Source organism: Puma concolor, chromosome B1 (assembly GCF_028749965.1).
Source record: "Puma concolor isolate L17-30 chromosome B1, mPumCon1.1.hap2, whole genome shotgun sequence".
NCBI lineage: Eukaryota > Metazoa > Chordata > Mammalia > Carnivora > Felidae > Puma > Puma concolor.
The window spans coordinates 62,875,164-62,892,607 of record NC_141670.1 but is presented as its reverse complement, the minus strand read 5'-3'; the positions used below and the strand labels follow the sequence as shown (position 1 = coordinate 62,892,607).

Here is a 17,444-nt window from a genome sequence, read left to right as displayed (position 1 = left end):
GCTCAGAGCCTGGAGCCTGTTTCCGATTCTGTGTCTCCCTCTCTCTCTGCCCCTCCCCCGTTCATGCTCTGTCTCTCTCTGTCCCAAAAATAAATAAAAAACGTTGAAGAAAAAAAAAAAAATAAAATAAAGATGACGTCATCGAGCAAATAGTTCCCAGGTAAGGAATTTAGATCTGTCAAATCATTGAAATCATCCCCTTTCCCCATTTATGCTCATTTTACACTCATATGTCCATTCTAACTCATTCTTTGTGTCCACTTATGTCCACTTCACAATTCATCTAACATCTATTTCTTTTTTTTAATTTTTTTTAAGTTTATTTATTTTGGGGGGGAGGGGCAGAGAAGGAGAGAGAAAGAAGACACAGGACTCAAAACCACAAACCGTGAGATTATGACCTAAGCCAAAGTCAAGAGTACAATGCTTAACCATCTGAGCCACCCAGATGCCCCTCAAACATCTGTTTCTAAGGACAGGGTCAGAAAGGAGATAAAAAATTCAAATTAATACCCCTGTCTTTTAAAAATAAATCCTTTTTTAAAAAAATATTTAATTTTTTAAAGATTTTTATTTTTTTTAAGTAATCTCTACACCCAATGCCCACGTTGTAGGTTGAACCTACAACCCCGAAATCAAGAGTCCCATGCTCCACCAACTGAGCCGGCCAGGTGCCCCCTAAAATAATTCTTTTTTTTAATTTTTTTTTTAACGTTTATTTATTTTTGAGACAGAGAGAGACAGAGCATGAATGGGGGAGGGTCAGAGAGAGGGAGACACAGAATCCGAAACAGGCTCCAGGCTCTGAGCTGTCAGCACAGAGCCCGACGCGGGGCTCAAACTCACGGACCGCGAGATCATGACCTGACCTGGAGTCCGCCGCTTAACCGACTGAGCCACCCAGGCGCCCCGCCCCTAAAATAATTCTTAATAAAAAGTAAAGAATGATGTGTCAATGGGCCTTTAATACTTAGATACATTTTTAAATTATGCTCCTTTAAAAAGACAAAATTATATTATTTAAAAAATTGAGTGTGAACTATATTTTAATAATTATTCACTGTATTTAATAATTATTTTCTGCTGGTGTGTATATATACATATATATAGTTTATACCTGTAGTTTATATATTTATAGACTGTGTGTGTGTGTGTGTGTATATATATATTATACAGATATAATATATATGTAATATATATGCTGTTTTTGGAATTGAATTTAAGTTTTGGTAGAAATACACCCATAAATTTGGCCTGAAATTAATCTCAAAGAGTTATAAAACTTTATTTTTAGATCAGTGTTTGGACTTGAATTTTCCATAGAAACATGTAACAAATGGGATTTGGGTCCCAGTTCAGCCAAGGCACCTCTCGTATGTTGGTGTATTATATTATTTAGACCTAAACTGACTTTTGATTCTTTGCAACATAGGAGGTAGTGGAAAGAGGAGAAAATAATTCATTCTTTCTGTCTTTTATAGATGATGAATCTATACCAAAGTCTAAAATATAGATTTCCTCTCATCCTGCATTTCTTTTACATGTTTAAATTGCTTCTTTTTCTTCTTTTCCATAAGCCATCCTGCTCTTGCTGCCTGAAGTCCATCGCTCCCACCCCCCACACCATGGTGCTGCATGCCAGCCAGTCTTGACCCATTATTTGTCTTATTCTTCCAAAATTATCCTATTCAGTCTTCCCAGTGAACTTAGAGTGGAAGTAACTATATCTACCTGTGAGAAGAGTTGATGCAATTCGCATTATTTTATTGTTTTGATCTTTAAAGAGAATGTTTACTAACTTGTGCATATATTTAAAAACTGAATTCCAGGAGAAAAATTAGTTGTCACAGTTCTTAGCCACCACTTCCAAAGTATTTGAAGCTCTGTGTGTGTGTGTGTGTTAAAAGACACTGAACAGGGGCGCCTGGGTGGCGCAGTCGGTTAAGCGTCCGACTTCAACCAGGTCACGATCTCACGGTCCGTGAGTTCGAGCCCCGTGTCGGGCTCTGGGCTGATGGCTCAGAGCCTGGAGCCTGTTTCCGATTCTGTGTCTCCCTCTCTCTCTGCCCCTCGCCCGTTCATGCTCTGTCTCTCTCTGTCCCAAAAATAAATAAACGTTGAAAAAATTCTTTAAAAAAAAAAAAAGACACTGAACATAAAATTTGCAATCTTAACTATTTTTTAGTGTACACTTAGTGATGTTAAGTATATTCACATGGTTGTGAAACAGATGTTTGGAACTTTTCATCTTGCAAAACTGAAACCCAGTGCCCATTAAACAATAATGCCCCATTTCCCCTCTTGCCAGCCCCTGGTGACTGCCATTCCACTTTGTGTTTCCATGAACTTGGATACTTTAGATACCTCATTAAGTAGAATCATACAGTATTTGTCCTTTTGTGATTGGCTTATTTCATTTAGCATGATGTCTTCATGGTTTATCCAAGTTGTAGCATGTGAAAGGATTTCCTTCCTTTTCAAGGCTGAATAATTTTCCATTGTATGTATATACTGTGTTTTGTTTATCTATTCATCCACTAATAGACATTTGAGTTGCTTCCACTTGTTGGCTATTGTGAATAGTACTGCTATCAATATGGGTATGCAAATATCTTTGCCAAATCCTGTTTTCAATTATTTTGCATATATACCCAGACATAGGATTGCTGGATCATGTGGTAGTTCTATTTTTAATTTTTTGAAGAAACTTCATCATGTTTTCTATAGTACTGCACCATTTCACAATCCCACAGCAGTACACAAAGTGTTCCAATTAATCCATATCCTTACCAACATGTGTTATTGTCTCTTTTTTTTTCTTTTTCTCTTTTTAAATAGTAGCCATCCTAATGGGTATGACTTGATGTTTCATTGCGGTTTTGATTTTCATTTCTTTGATGATTAATCATGTTGAGTATCCTTTCGTGTGCTTTCTAGTTGTGTATTGTCTTTGGAGAAATGTCTATTCAATTCTTTTGGCCATCTTAAAGTCAGATTATTCATTTTTTGTTGTTGAATTGTAGGAGTTCTTTATACATTCTGGCTCCTTATTGGATGTATAATTTGCAAATATTTTCCTTTTTTCATCTTTGCTGCATAGTAGTTTTTTTTTTTTTATTTGTGTAGTCCCACTTACCTGTTTTTGCTTTTGTTAACTGTGCTTTAGTGTCATATCCAAGAAATTATTGCCAGATTCTATGTCATGAAGGTTTTCCACTATTTTCTTCTAGGATTTTTATAATTTTGGGATTTGTGTTTAGGTCTTTAATCTATTTTTAGTTAACTTTTTATATAGCTTAAATAATTGCCTAACTTTATTGTTTTATGTGGATATTCAGTTTTCCCAGTATCATTTATTGAAAAAAATATATGTATACATTTCTGATTGTTTTTGGCACCCTTGTTAGAGATTATTTGCTGTATTTACTAGGGTTTGTTTTTGAGATTCTTATTCTGTTCCATTGGTCTATAGGTCTGTCTTTATACCAGTAACACACTGCTTTGATTACTTTAGCTTAATAATGTGTTTTGAAATCACAATGTGTGAGTCTTCCAACTTTGTTGTTTTCAAAATTTTTTAACTATTTGAGGTTTTATGAAATTCCATATGAATGTTGGGTCTGTTTTTCTGTCTCTGCAAGAAATTATATTGGGTTTTGATAGAGATTGTGCTGGATCTATAGATCATTTTGTGTCATGTGGACATTTTAACAAATTAAGCACTGAATGTCCATGCCATCCATAAGAATGGAATGTCTTTCCATTTATTTTTTTCTTCTTTAATTTCTTTCAACAATGTTTTGTAGTTTTAATTTAGAAGTCTTTCACCTTTTTGGTTGGGCTTATTCCTAAGTACTTTATTCTTTTTGATGGTATTTTAAATGGATTTTTTTTTCTTTTTTCTTTTTAAGTTTTTAATGTTTATTCATTTTTTGAGAGAGAGAGACAGAGACAGAGCAAAAGCGGGGGAGGAGCAGAGAGAGGGAGACCCAGAATCTGAAGTAGGCTCCAGGCTCTGTGTTGACAGACATGGAGCTCGAACTCACAAACTGTGAGATCATAACCTGAAGTCAGACGCTTAACCGCCTGAGCCACCCAGATGCCCCTGGAATTGTTTTTCTTCATTTCCTTTTCAGATTGTTCATTGTTATTGTATGGAATTGCAACTGATTTTTGTGTGTTCAGTTTGAATGCTGCAACTTTGCTGAATTTATTAGTTCTAACTTTTTTTGTGGACTCCTTAAGGTTTTCTACACATAGGATTATATGATCTGCAAAGAGAGAAGATTTCAATTCTTTTTTTCTTATTTTACTTCTTTTTCTTGCCTAATTGCTCTGGCTACAACTTCCAATACTGTGTTGAATAGAAGTGGTGAGAGTGGACATTTCTGCTTTGTTCTTGATCTTAGATGAAAAACTCAATTTTTCATTGCTGAGTATGATGTTAGCTGTAGGTTTTTCATTCATGGTCTTTATGTTGAGATGGTTTCCTTCTATTCCTAGTTCATTGAAAGTTTTTATCTTGAAAGGTGTGAATTTTGTCAAATGAGTTTTCTACATCAGTTAGATGAACATGTGGTTTTTTGTTCTTCATTCTATTAATGCAGATATTTGAAATTTTATATATTTTTTCTATTCTGGATCCAGGGAGTCTGTAAAAGTTTTAGTTGTTTTCATGAATGTAGCCCATCAGCAGATTTGGGTACTTACTTTTAGGGAGAATAGGACTAGATAAATGGGATCTTTATATGCATGGGTAATTTGGAATATAGAGGCTTGTTAACTGGGATTGCCCACTTTTCATTAATAAAAAAATTACAAAATTTTACAAAGTTTCTTTAAAAAGCATAGCTCATTCACTCTTCTCATGTAGATGGAGCCAGTGAAGATTAGTATGTGAAGCCTTTTGTAATCTGTCTCTGGCCTATTGATAGTGCCTCACTGAGGATAGTCAGGAAGAGCCTGCATTACTTAATGGCCTGGATGTGGAGGGAGAGAATTGTTAACTTCCTGACCACAAAGAAAGAACAAAAGAAATGGTGACTTACCCCCTTCTGAATGAGAGGTTACCTCAGTAGAGAGAAGAAGTCAAAATTCATCACTCTGTTGTCTGACTTTGAATATATTCATGCCAAGATGTCCTTGATCTTTTCAAGTTGAACTGTTTTGAAAACTGGAAAAAATCAACCTTTAAAGATTACAAATCTGTTTTTAGAAATAGAAAACAGTGAATACTTTTTGGTGCTGAAGTACTACAGAAATGGCAGCCCTTCACTAATTTGGACTTACCCTATTTAATGTATATGTTGATCCATGAAGTGTAGTTGAAGAATGGCTTTTCTCAATGCTACCCTATTTTATAGCTCTACCTCCCCTTCAATTGCACTGGCCTAGCTGTAGTTGCATCTAATTAAGTATGTGCAAGCTCTCACTTTTGCTAGTCAACTCCCATAAATCATTAGTTTCCCTCCCTACTTTTATCTCAGGCAGTATGCATGTGGCATTCTATAGATACTTAAATTTATAGAGTTCCATTCTCTATTTGCATTATCCAGGTTTTATCTAAAAGATCACTACCCTGACCTCGGAGCCAGAGAGGTTATTCATAAAATACTCATAGATCATGTCACTCCTCTGTTTACCATCTTCCAAATATTAACAGTTTTGCTCAGGCTAAGAGTCACATTATCTGTGTGACACTCAAACACTTTAAGGATCCTCCCATCTATGAGCCGTTGAATTTCCTGTTTTTTCTCTCTGGAAGTCTCTACTCCCATTTACCCACAATGCCCCCGCCTTCACTCCCTTCATGTTTGCCCAATTTGTCAACTTCCAAGTGAGTTTTCCTTTGATCTCACTGTTTAAAAGCTACCCCATCACTGGGTAATCAATATCCATCTTCACTTTTTTTTCTCCATAGTACCTGTCACTATCTCAGTTGTCAGTCTTTTGTTTAATGTCTCTCACCCCACACTAAAATGTGAGAATCATAAATGTTTATTAAAGGCTATAAATCCAGACTTACAACAGTGCTTGGTTAGTATTCCCTAAAGGAAAGAATAAGTAGAGGTGAAATTTCCTTTAACTTGTATTTAATATACAATGTATTGATTAAAGTTTTGGAAAGGCGTATCATGTCTTTCATCTTATTTAAAAATTTTTTTGTTACAATTGTATTTCTTAATTTCAAATACTTTTGGGGCACCTGGATGGTTCAGTTGGCTGAGCTTCCAACTCTTGAATCTGGCTTAAGTCATGATCCCACATGCAATTGAGCCCCATGTTGAGCTCTGCACTGAGCATGGAGCCTGCTTAGGATTCTCTCTCTCTCTCTCTCTCTCTCTCTCTCTCTCTCTCTCTCCCTTTTTTGTCCCTCCCCTGCTCTTGCTCTCTCTCTCTCTCTCTCCCTAGAATAATAATAATAAAACAACTAATTTCAAATACTTTTATAGAAAGCTTTTCTTTTTTTGAAATCCTTCTTACCACTGGAATAGTTTCCCACTCTAACTTTAAGCTCAGTTCTTCCTTTAGAGCTATAAATGTTGATATTCATTGCAAAATTAAGATTATCTTTAGTGCAGTATATTCAGAATTTTTAGTTTTGAATATTAAGAAGATGTTGAGTTTTATCACGACCTTGGTCTCACAACTCAGTGTCTCTAAGTTAGCATCATGGGTGCATTGCTAGTTTTATCCTCTTAATTTTACCACGAAAATTTTATTTTCTAAGTTTTTTAAAAATTTTTTTTAACGTTTATTTATTTTCGAGACAGAGAGAGACAGAGCATGAACGGGGGAACCCAGAGAGAGAGGGAGACACAGAATCTGAAACAGGCTCCAGGCTCTGAGCCGTCAGTACAGAGCCCGACGCGGGCTTGAACTCACGGACCGCGAGATCATGACCTGAGCCGAAGTCGGACGCTTAACTGACTGAGCCACCCAGGCGCCCCTAAGTTTGTTTTTTAATGTTTATTTTTGAGAGAGATAGAGAGTGCAAGCAGGGAAAGGGAAGAGAGAGAGGGTGGTACAGAATCCGAAACAGGCTCCAGGCTCTGAGCTGTCAGCACAGAGCCTGACGTGGGGCTCGAAGCCACAAACTGCAAGATCATGACCTGAGCCGAAGTCTGATGTTTAACCGACTGAGCCACCCAGGCACCCCGAAAATTTTATTTTCTTTCTGTGTGTGCATTTATCAAAAAACTATTTTGCTTTAAACTGTTGTTTCTAAAATTTGACACTTTCTTTTTTCTTGTTCTTTTAATATATACTTTGATACTTGGACTTCTAAGAATACATGGGTTAATTAGTAATTTAACTAAAAAATAACATATTTTGCTTGACTTTTACAATCTTAATAACCTTAAAAATATGTATTATACATTGTCCTTAAAAATAGATTTCTATGAGGAAAATTTGTTTTACAATATTGTAATCCAAGGGTTCTTAGATCTGCTTAAAATACTAAAATAAAAACCATGGTTTACTTGGTGTGGGAAGCTATGTAGAATTCTAGATTTTAAAAATCATTTCTAAATTAAAGTGAATGTCATCATTGACTTTATGCTAGGTATACAGTTTAACACAACTTTTTTTTTTCCTACTTCGATGAACGTGTTTTGAAAGTCTGGCGCACTATTTAAATTTCAACACTGATGCTTTTTCCTTTTAATTGACACGATTTTGAAAAAAATTAATCTTATACTTGTAAGGAATGTAATTGTCTTAATTTGGTGACTTATGTGTGGCTTGCTTCTGATTTTTTTCAGGGGGATGTTTCTGGATACTATTCTCCCATCTCGTGATGATAATGGCATACGTCCTGCAATCGGTCAGCGAACCCGTTTAAGCAAAGGAGATATTGCACAGGCAAGAAAGCTGTATAGATGTCCAGGTATTGCACCATACGAAAACAGAGCCATAATTGTTCCTGATTGCGCTCTTCCAGATGAATAAGCCACAGTTTACTGAACTGTTTACTTGTGTCTCTCCATGCTGGCAAGTGACGTATTCAGTTCAAAGTCAGTTAATCATAAAATGAAATGAGAGAACTCTGGAACACCCATTGATATAATTAAAAACAAATTGCTAGAAATCAAATTTAAGGCACAGGGATAGTATGTTTTATTTGTTTTAACTTAACAAGTAAAAGAGCAAAAAAGCATGATTGTTTCATAGTTGTTATTAAATAGTTGCATGATTTCATAGTCAAATGTTGAATTTTCTTGCCAACGTAAAAAGAATATTTTTTATTTCAACTTCAGAATTGAGTACTAAATGATCTTTTTTCTTGCAAATACTATCATTAATGGTATACAAATTCAAATTTTATTAGTTTGAATTTTATAACTTTTTTTGAAAAAACTGAGTTCTAGCCATGTTGCTAGTGAGTTACTGTGTGTTTTGCTACTGGATAAAGTTGTGAAAAAGAGATTAAGGGAAGGTGTTAGTAAGAATGTTCCAAGACTCAATCGTCTAAGAGAGAAAAAAGGGTTTGCTTCCAAACTGGAAATACTGCATACTTTATGCTCCTCCTCCATAGTCAAAATCCTTTGAAACATCCTAATTCTAAGAAATATGTTTAGCTTTGGTTAACACAGCTTTCCCCCAAATTTTGGTTCATGTATATATGAATGTATGTGTGGTGTTTATTTTTTTAATGTAAATTTCCACAGGAAAGATGGATTTATAAGTGAATGGCACCACTGTGACAAAAGAAATGAATGATCCTTGGGTAATTTCTGTCAATACTGGATGTACCATACTTTTTAACTTTGAGTGTAGAAAATTTGTGGGAAAATTGTGTGACTAATAGCACTTAAATGAGTAGAAAGTTCACGTATAAAACCAGTTTGATTGTCTCTCTAAAAACATATATACATATATATAATACTTAGAAAGCAAACTGAAGATACATTTGCACACTGAATTGTAAGAAAGGCAGTGAGTAGGAATCAAAAAAGTAGTAAAAATTTGTGACACTATAATTTTCAGCCTATAGGTCTTAAATATTTAAGTTATTAATAGGAAAATAAGTATAGTTTTCACTTGAGATTTTCATTATGTACATACATAAATAGGCTATTTTTTTCTTTAAATGCAGTAATAATGTGTAAATTGGTTTGTTAATACAGTAAAACCACATTCATGAAGGTACCATCATCAGTGATAAAGATAGCTTGTGTTTTTAAAGCAGTATAAAAGGCAAGTTGCTTATTAATGGCATGATGAAGACAGAGCTAAGAAATATATGTATTAAAAAATAAAAATATATTAACTTTTAGTTCACGAAATCTTTGAGAATGACTTTTTTCCTATCTTGGACTTTTTAATGCCCACCAAACAAATCCCTCCTTGTCTCTCTTTTTTCTGTCTCTTGCTCTGTTTCTCTCTCTCTCTCTCTCTCTCTCTCTCTCTCTCTCTCTCTCTCTCGGCCAGTGTGTGTGTGTGTGTATTTCTCTGCAGTCCTTAGCTTTGAGCCCTGTATATGGTTATGTATTTAACATTCTTCATTACTTTACAATGGGGAGTCCTAATGATATTGGTATAAATATAGGCCAAATAAACTTAAGTTACACTGATGTAGTAGGTTTACCAGTAACTCCAAGAATATCAGTGGAATAATGTTAAAGAGTCATAACTGTACATAGAAGACTAAATAGGATGACTTATTTGAGAATCACCTGGGAAGAAAGTGTTTATAAAATGAAATCTGGTTGTGTCTTTTTTATTTGTACTTTTTAAAAAAGTGTATTTATTTTGAGAGAGAGAGAGAGAGAGAGGGCAACCAGGGGAAGGGACAGACAGAGAGAGAGAGAGAGAGAGAGACAGAGAGACAGAGAGCAAGAGAGAGAATCCCACGTAAGCTCCGTGCTCTCAGCATGGAGCCCGATGCAGGGCTGGAACTCATGAACCCTGAGATCATGACCTGAGAAACCAAGAGTGGGAAACAACCCACTTGAGCCACCCAGGTGCCCCTAGCTATGTCTTGGTTTTAATACAGAAAGAAGGTATAAAACTGCATATTCCTTTGGAGTTTCTCTTGTTTTCTTTTGTTAGAAATTGCTCGTGAATAGATCCAATCAGAGGCATTTGGCTACACCATTCCAACTCTTTACTTTGTATCAGTTAATGCTGAAAGCTCTGTTAGATCTGCATTTTATAAAGGTATTCCTTGAAAGTTTAATCTTGAAAGGAATGCCGACCTGATTCACACTTAAATATGTGACGTTGTGGCTTTTATGGTCTGTGATAAGTCCAAGGGGCCCTGGGTCCAAGAGGGCAGACTTCTAATGGGCAGGTTATAATTCGCAGACTGAAAATATTGTTGCTGTTCCACTAATAACATAGGAAATGTGTTTTTATCTATTCGAGATGAACAGCATTAAAATATATGTATTTCTAATTCCATTAAAACAATATGCACTGTTGTTTTTTATGAGACTTTCTAGCTGATAAAGAACGTGTAATCCGTTATTATGTTTGTCTATTTATATATGCCAAAGATATAAATTAGATTTGTATGTGAAACCTGAATTACTTATGCAGTCGGTGCCTACTAATTATGAAAAAGCTCCCTTCAGGAATAAAGTTGTGTTTTTAAGGTGATGGAACAAAGATAACGTTTCCTTTGGTTTAGAATTATTTTCATTGCCATTTCTTGTTCTTTTAGAAGCAGACAAGAACAATCTCCTTATGCATTGTTAATATAAAGAAAGAATATGATCCTTCACAGCCCTGGCACTCTTCTGACATAAGAGCTGGTCATCCATCGCTAGGCCACGTAGGCCCAGAAAGGGGAAGGAAGGGAAACAAAGGGAGAGCTGCTAAACCCCAGGATTCATTAGGTTTCAGGACAGTGCTGCTCAAAGGCCAATCCTGTGTCCTTTGGACAGCTGCCAAGTCTTTCTAGCATTAAGGAACCCTAAAAGGATGCCCACTAATGCTGCTTTCAACACCTGTCATTAAAATCCCTTGCATCCTACATCCTGTCAGGACCAGATACACCCATGTAGTGGTGGATTATTATTATTATTATTATCATTATACTCTTCATCTTCCCTTTATGCCAGTAATCAGCAGTTTGCTTCTGAAGGAGATCTTCTCTAGGGCACGTGAGTTGGAGTGGATATTTCTTCTCTTCATAAATCAGTAATGTGTGCTATTGTTTCTCTCTTTGTTTTCCTTGTGAGTCTCATTTTCTCAGTGTATTTTTCTACTTTGATCTAATCATAGGATTTCCTTTCCTTTTTTATTTCTAAACTCTTTAACAGTCACTGGTCTTCATTTGCATTTTCTCTTAATTTAGTTTTTATCTAGTGCCATAACCCCCTTTTTTTTTTTACTTAGTACTTATACCCACTATCAACCCTAATATTCTCTCAGTAAATCTTCCCCAACTAAATATGTCAAGTAACCTAATCAAATCAGGAAAAATATAAAATAAATGGTTATGTAAAAAGAAAGAGCCTTCTGAGAATTAGAATCTTTTTTGTTACATAGAAGCATACACGTATTCACACATCAGCACACGTACAGTCCGTGTTCACAGATTTAAAAGCTCTCAGTGCTGGTACACAACAGTATGTGTGCAGGATATCCCTGTCTATGGATGCGCATTTGTGTGGAGGTTTTAGGGATGGAAGGCCAGGTTCAGCAAGCATAGAGTCTGAATATTAAAAACTTCACACTGCTTTAAACATTTGTTTCATTAAATTTACCTTTAAAATTGATATAAGGTTCTTGGCAGTTTGCCAAAGCATTAATCTCTTGGTTCCTCATCTAATTTTCTGAGATTCCAGGTAGTATATACCTTCTATACAGGCTTGTATACACACAATTCTTGGCTAAAATACTGCCCCACATGCAAAAGAATTAACTCAGCCATTTTTTCCCGCATTTATTCGTGGACTCATTTATTCATCTCCCTGTAAACATTCCCTAGTTCCGTGGATGGTACCGTGCAGAGGTCCTCAGACAGCCGAAGCCAGAACTGTGGTGAGCATTCTCACCTCGTTCCTCCCTCACTTTTTGCAGTGAGTCAGTCCTGCTGCCTTCCTAAAATCTTGGATTCTTGCACATCCCCTCGTCCAGGGAACCTCCGCTTTTGTCTGGGTTGCCGAAATGCCTCCTAATTCACCTCTTGCTTCCATTCTTACATCTCTTTATTTCTCTGGCCATGTTTCTGTTAAAGTGGCTTTTTAAAAAATGTTTATTTATTTTAGTTTTGAGAATCCAAAGCAGGCTCCAGGCTCCCAGCTGTCAGCATAGAGCCCGATGCAGGGCTTGAACTCAGGAACCTGAGGTCATGACCTGAGCCTAAGTCGGATGCTTAAATGACTGAGCCACCTGGGAGCTCCTAAAGTGGCTGTTTAACATGCAAGTGTTGCTCTGCCTATTTGTAGGATAAAGGCTAATTTCCTTTCCATTATGTCACTTCAAGATTGTTTCCACTCTTCCCTGAGTGTTTTCTCTAGTTAGTTCTCTACAGCCTAGTTTGTCACCTCTGCTTCGTCGCACTCCTGACACCATAGTATGCTTGTCTCTGGCCTCTTCCTCCAGCCAGAAGGCTGGCAACTGCATCCTGGTAAATCCTAGCTCATATTGAGGATTCAGCTCCTATGTCACGTCCTCCTTAAAGACTCTCTGGTCTCCCAGAACTCTACGGCGGTAAATGCCTTATTTGATCCTGGTCTTTGTATCTTACTCATCTAATCATCAGTTCATTTGCCATTTCCCACACTAGAGTATAAGCTGTCGTGGGCTTGGAGTTGGGGTTTCCCTCTTGGTGTTCTGAATCTGATGTAGATTAAGTGCTCAATAAATAGTTGCTGTATGAATGAATGAGTCACCGTTAACCCGTGAAAGGCACCGTGCCAGATGCTGTGGCCACAGAAGAGGAAGCATAGACAACACACACAAATGGCTGAGGCTCTGGGGTATCACACAGACAATATCACTTGGTGAGGAAGTAACTCATCCTTAAAGGATGCTACTGCAGTTCTGCGAGGAGTGCACACTGGGGGAGGATGGCTCCTTGGAGTGGGCGTTTATGCTTCATTTTAAAGGGTGATTCAGACTAGGCTAGGTAGTTACTATTGAAATGTGCTTTAAAATATTTCAGTAATTAGGGGCACCTGGGTGGCTCAGTGGGCTGAGCACCAGGCTCTTGGTTTCGACTCAGGTTGTGATCTTGTGATCCTGTGATTCATGGCTTCGAACCCCCCATGAGGTTGAGCCCCACGGTGAGTTTGAGCCCACATGTGAGCTCAAGCCCCACATTGGGCTTGCTGCTCTCAGCATGGAGCCTGCTTCAGATCCTCTGTCCCCTTTCTCTCTCTGCCCCTCCCCCACTCGCAAGTGTGAGTCTCTCTCTCTCAAAAATAGAACATTGTAAGAAATAACATAACTGGAGTAATTAATCTCACATTATTTCTCAGGTGATTGGATTCCTTTTAGCATTTCCTTGTCTTAAAGTCATTTTAAACCCACATTTTATTTATTATATTTAAAAGCTTACGGATGTAAGTATAAGTTAATTAGGTAGTACTAAGTTGATTGGATACAATTTTATTTCTTCCCCTAATCTAGAATTTGTCAAGCTCCTTTGGGAAGAGATTTGTCTAACAGAAATTATTGTGTAAATCTACCTATGTTTTCTGTAACCTTAATAAAATTATAATTGTGATCCTATGGAATATGGAGAAAGTTAAGTTCTCAATCTTTGGTATTTGATAATATTACAGACATTTGATAAGGACAGTATCTGTAGATGGAAGTGAAGACAGCTGCAAATTTAAGCATGTAATTAATAGGAAAAGAGTTTGTAATAATTGTTCAACAAAACACAATCCAAATAGCATTTATACAATTTAAACACAATTTTCTATTCTGGAAGAATAAGGTATATGCAAATTACCTGATTCGGAAGTGAAATTAATCCTATGATAAAGTACTTAGAAGTTTAACTGCCTTTTTGTTACTAATTGTTTTTTATTATGGCAAAACAAACACATAATATGAGATCTATCTTATTACCGAATTTGTAGTTGCACAGTAAATACTGTTAACTCTATGTACATGGTTATACAGCAGATCTCCAGAACTTTTTCATCTTGCATGATTGAAATTCTATACCCACTGAGCAGCAACTCTTCATTTCCCTCTTCCCCAGCCCCTAGTAACCAGTATTCCACTTTCCACTTCTATGAGTTTGACTCTTTAGAACCCTTGTGTAAATGGAATCGTGCAGTACTTATCTCTCCGTAACTGTAATGTCTCTGTAACTGACATTGGCATAATGTCCTCCAGATTTATCTGTTTTATAGCATATGACAGATTTCTTTGTTTTAAGGCTGAATAATATTCTGTTTTATGTATATACCGTAGTTTCTTTATTCATTCATCTACTGATGGATGTTTAGAGTATTTCTGTCTCATGGCCAATGTGAATAATGCTGCAGTGAATACAGGAGCACGCATGTCTTTTCAGGATCCTGTTTGCAATTCTTTTGAATAAATACCCAGAAGTGGGATTGTTGGATCGTTTGGGAATTATATATATATAATTTTTGAGGAAATTCCACACTGTTTTCCATGGTGGCTCCACTATTTTATATCTACCAACAGTGCACAAAAGCTACATTTTCTCCCATTTCCATGCAAATACTTCTCATTTTCTGCTTTTGTTTGTTTGTTGATAATGGCCATCCTAACAGATGTGAAGTGTTACTTCATTGTAGTTTTGATTTGCATTTCCCTGATGATTAGTGATGTTGAGCATTTTTTTTTCGTATGCATGTGGATCATTTATATGGCTTCTGTGCCCATTTTTAAATTGGGTTATTTTGTTTTTTCCTATTGACTTGTAGGAGTTTCTCATATATTTTGAATACTAACCCCTCATGAGATACATGATTTGCAGATATTTTCCCCCATTCAGAAAGTTGTCGTTCACTCTGTTGATTATTTCCTTTGGTGCACAGAAGCTGTTTTAGTTTGATGTAGTCTCACTTGTCCATTTTGCTTTTATTTCCAGTGCTTTTGGTGTCGTATCCAAGAAATCATTGCCAGAATTACTGCTCTCAAGCTTTTCACCTGTTTTCTTCTAGAAATTTTATAGTTTTGGGTCTTACATTTAAGTGTTTAATTCATTTTATGTTCATTTTTGTGGATGGTATAAGAAAAGTGTCCAATTTCATTCTTCTGTAATGTGTATATCTGGTTTCTTCAATGCCATTTGTTAAAGAGACTATCCATTCCCCATTGAGTAGTCTTGTCACCCTTGTTGAAGATCATTTGACCATATATATATATATATATATATATATATATATACACACATGGATTTATTTTTGGGCTGTCTGTTCTCTTCTGTTGTTCTATATATGTCTGTCCTATGCCAGTATCATACTGTTTGGAATACTGTAGCTTTGTAATATGTTTTAAAGTCAGGAAGTAGGAGACTCTAGCTTAGATTTTCTCAAGAGTGTTTTGGCTATTTTGGGTTTGTGGTTCTTTGTGAATATCAGGATTTAGTTTTTTCTCTTCCTGCAAGAAATGCCATTGAGATTTTGATAGAGATTGTGTTGACTCTGTGGATTGCTTTGGGTAATATGGATATTTTAACAATACTATGTCTTCCAATCATGAATACAGGTCATCATTCCATTGATTTGTGTTATCTTTAATTTTTTTTTCAGCAGTGTTTTGTAGTTTAAGGTGTACAAGTCTTTTGCCTCATTGGTTTATTGCCAAGTATTTTATTATTTTTGATGCTATTATAAATAGGATTATTTTCTTAATTTCCTTTTGAAATTGTTTGTTGTTGGTGTATAGAGATGCAACTGATTTTTTGTATCCTGCAACTTTGCTGAATTTGTTTATTAGTTCTAACAGTTTTATGTGTATGTGGAATGTTTACTGTTTTATACTTTAAGATTGTGTCATCTGCCTACAGAGATAGAAGTTTAATTTCTGAATTATATTTAGTTTTACAGTAATTTTTATTAGGACAGTTATAATAATAATTTTCCTGTTTATGTTTCTTTATGTCTTTTTTCCCCTCCTAAATATGACATATTAAGTTCAAACACGTATTCAAACCCTTTAGACCACAATCTTCCTGGAAGAGGTTTCTATGGGTTAAGAGGATTCAGGGCATAATAACATTTGACCCCTACAAAGCAACTTTATTAAGTATATGTTAATAAGATGACCACTTAACAAAAGAAAACTGAAGCTGAAACTTTTGTGACTTAATTGTATGATATAATTAATAAGTGGTAATGCCATAACTAAAACTTAGTTTTCTCATCCATGGACTTTGTTGAGTAAATGAACCGACAATGCATTTTAACTTAGTAGTGCAACTTTTTTTTCTTGCTGATTTTCCTTTAGTTTTTTAATAATAGACTTTGCTTTTTACACCTGAGCATTAATTAATGTATGGCTGGGGAAAGTGAAATATCTTTTGTAGTAGGGATCAGGTAGCCTGGGACAACCACACTTACTGAGGTAAACGCACAAACAGTTATAGGCATTATGAGCAAGTACTGTATAAAAGATTTACTTAATATATATTTTTAAAGTTTATTTATTTTGAGAGATAGAAAGAGTTCACGTGTGTGTGTATGTGGGGTGGGCGAGGTGCAGAGGGAGGGAGACAGAGAATCCCAAGTAGGCTCTGTGCTGTCAGCACAGAGCTCCATGTGGGGCTCTATCTCATGAACTATGAGATCATGACCTGAGCTGAAAATCAAGAGCTGGATGCTCAACCAACTGGGCCACCCAGTTGCCCCAAATTTACTTAATATTTTGAATTAAATTGTGTATTCTGGTTATTTTCACTTTATAGAGTTTTCCGTTTTATCTATTTATCAGAACAGTGTTATTTGTGTACATCTATGAATGAAATATACTTAATTGATTTATTTCCACTTACTAAATCCAGTACCAGCATTCTGTGTGGCTTAGTGTAGTTTTCAATCATTAAAGAATTTATTTTTATACTGCTATGAATTATAGTTTTTTTCACTGACACACACTCAACTCCCAAATGATTATTTAGCATCTGAACTGATCCTACTCAGAAGTGCATTGTTTGCATTAATAAAATCTTAATAAATTTTCATTTTTCTAAGGATTCTTGTAATGTTACATTTATCAAGAGCCCTTACATGATTCATGGAAAGTGCTGAATTATGTATTTGACCTTGAGCATTGTTATTTTATTCTAAAGTTGCTTTTATCTGCCTATTCATCAGAATAAACACTGCTTACTTCCACTTAAAATGTATTTTGTTGTGCAAACTTAATATCTATGTTTTCAAATAAATATTTATATACCAGACTTTTTACATCTCTGTTTTGTTTGCAAAGTCACCATCTTTCTTTTTTTCTCATTTAACTTAAGATATGCAAAACCATTTATTATTTATGCAGGATTT

At 35.7% G+C, this 17,444-nt stretch overlaps 1 protein-coding gene across 4 annotated transcripts in view; it reads left to right on the top strand.

Annotated features, from left to right (window-relative positions):
- TLL1 (tolloid like 1) overlaps nt 1-17,444 on the top strand; it is a 216,667-nt gene that overhangs the window by 121,072 nt on the left and 78,151 nt on the right. For all 4 annotated transcript variants that reach the window (XM_025921513.2, XM_086703920.1, XM_086703921.1 and 1 more), the window contains one exon: nt 7,767-7,891. In XM_025921513.2, the coding sequence (XP_025777298.2) occupies nt 7,767-7,891 (125 nt within the window). The remainder of the gene's footprint in view (nt 1-7,766; nt 7,892-17,444) is intronic.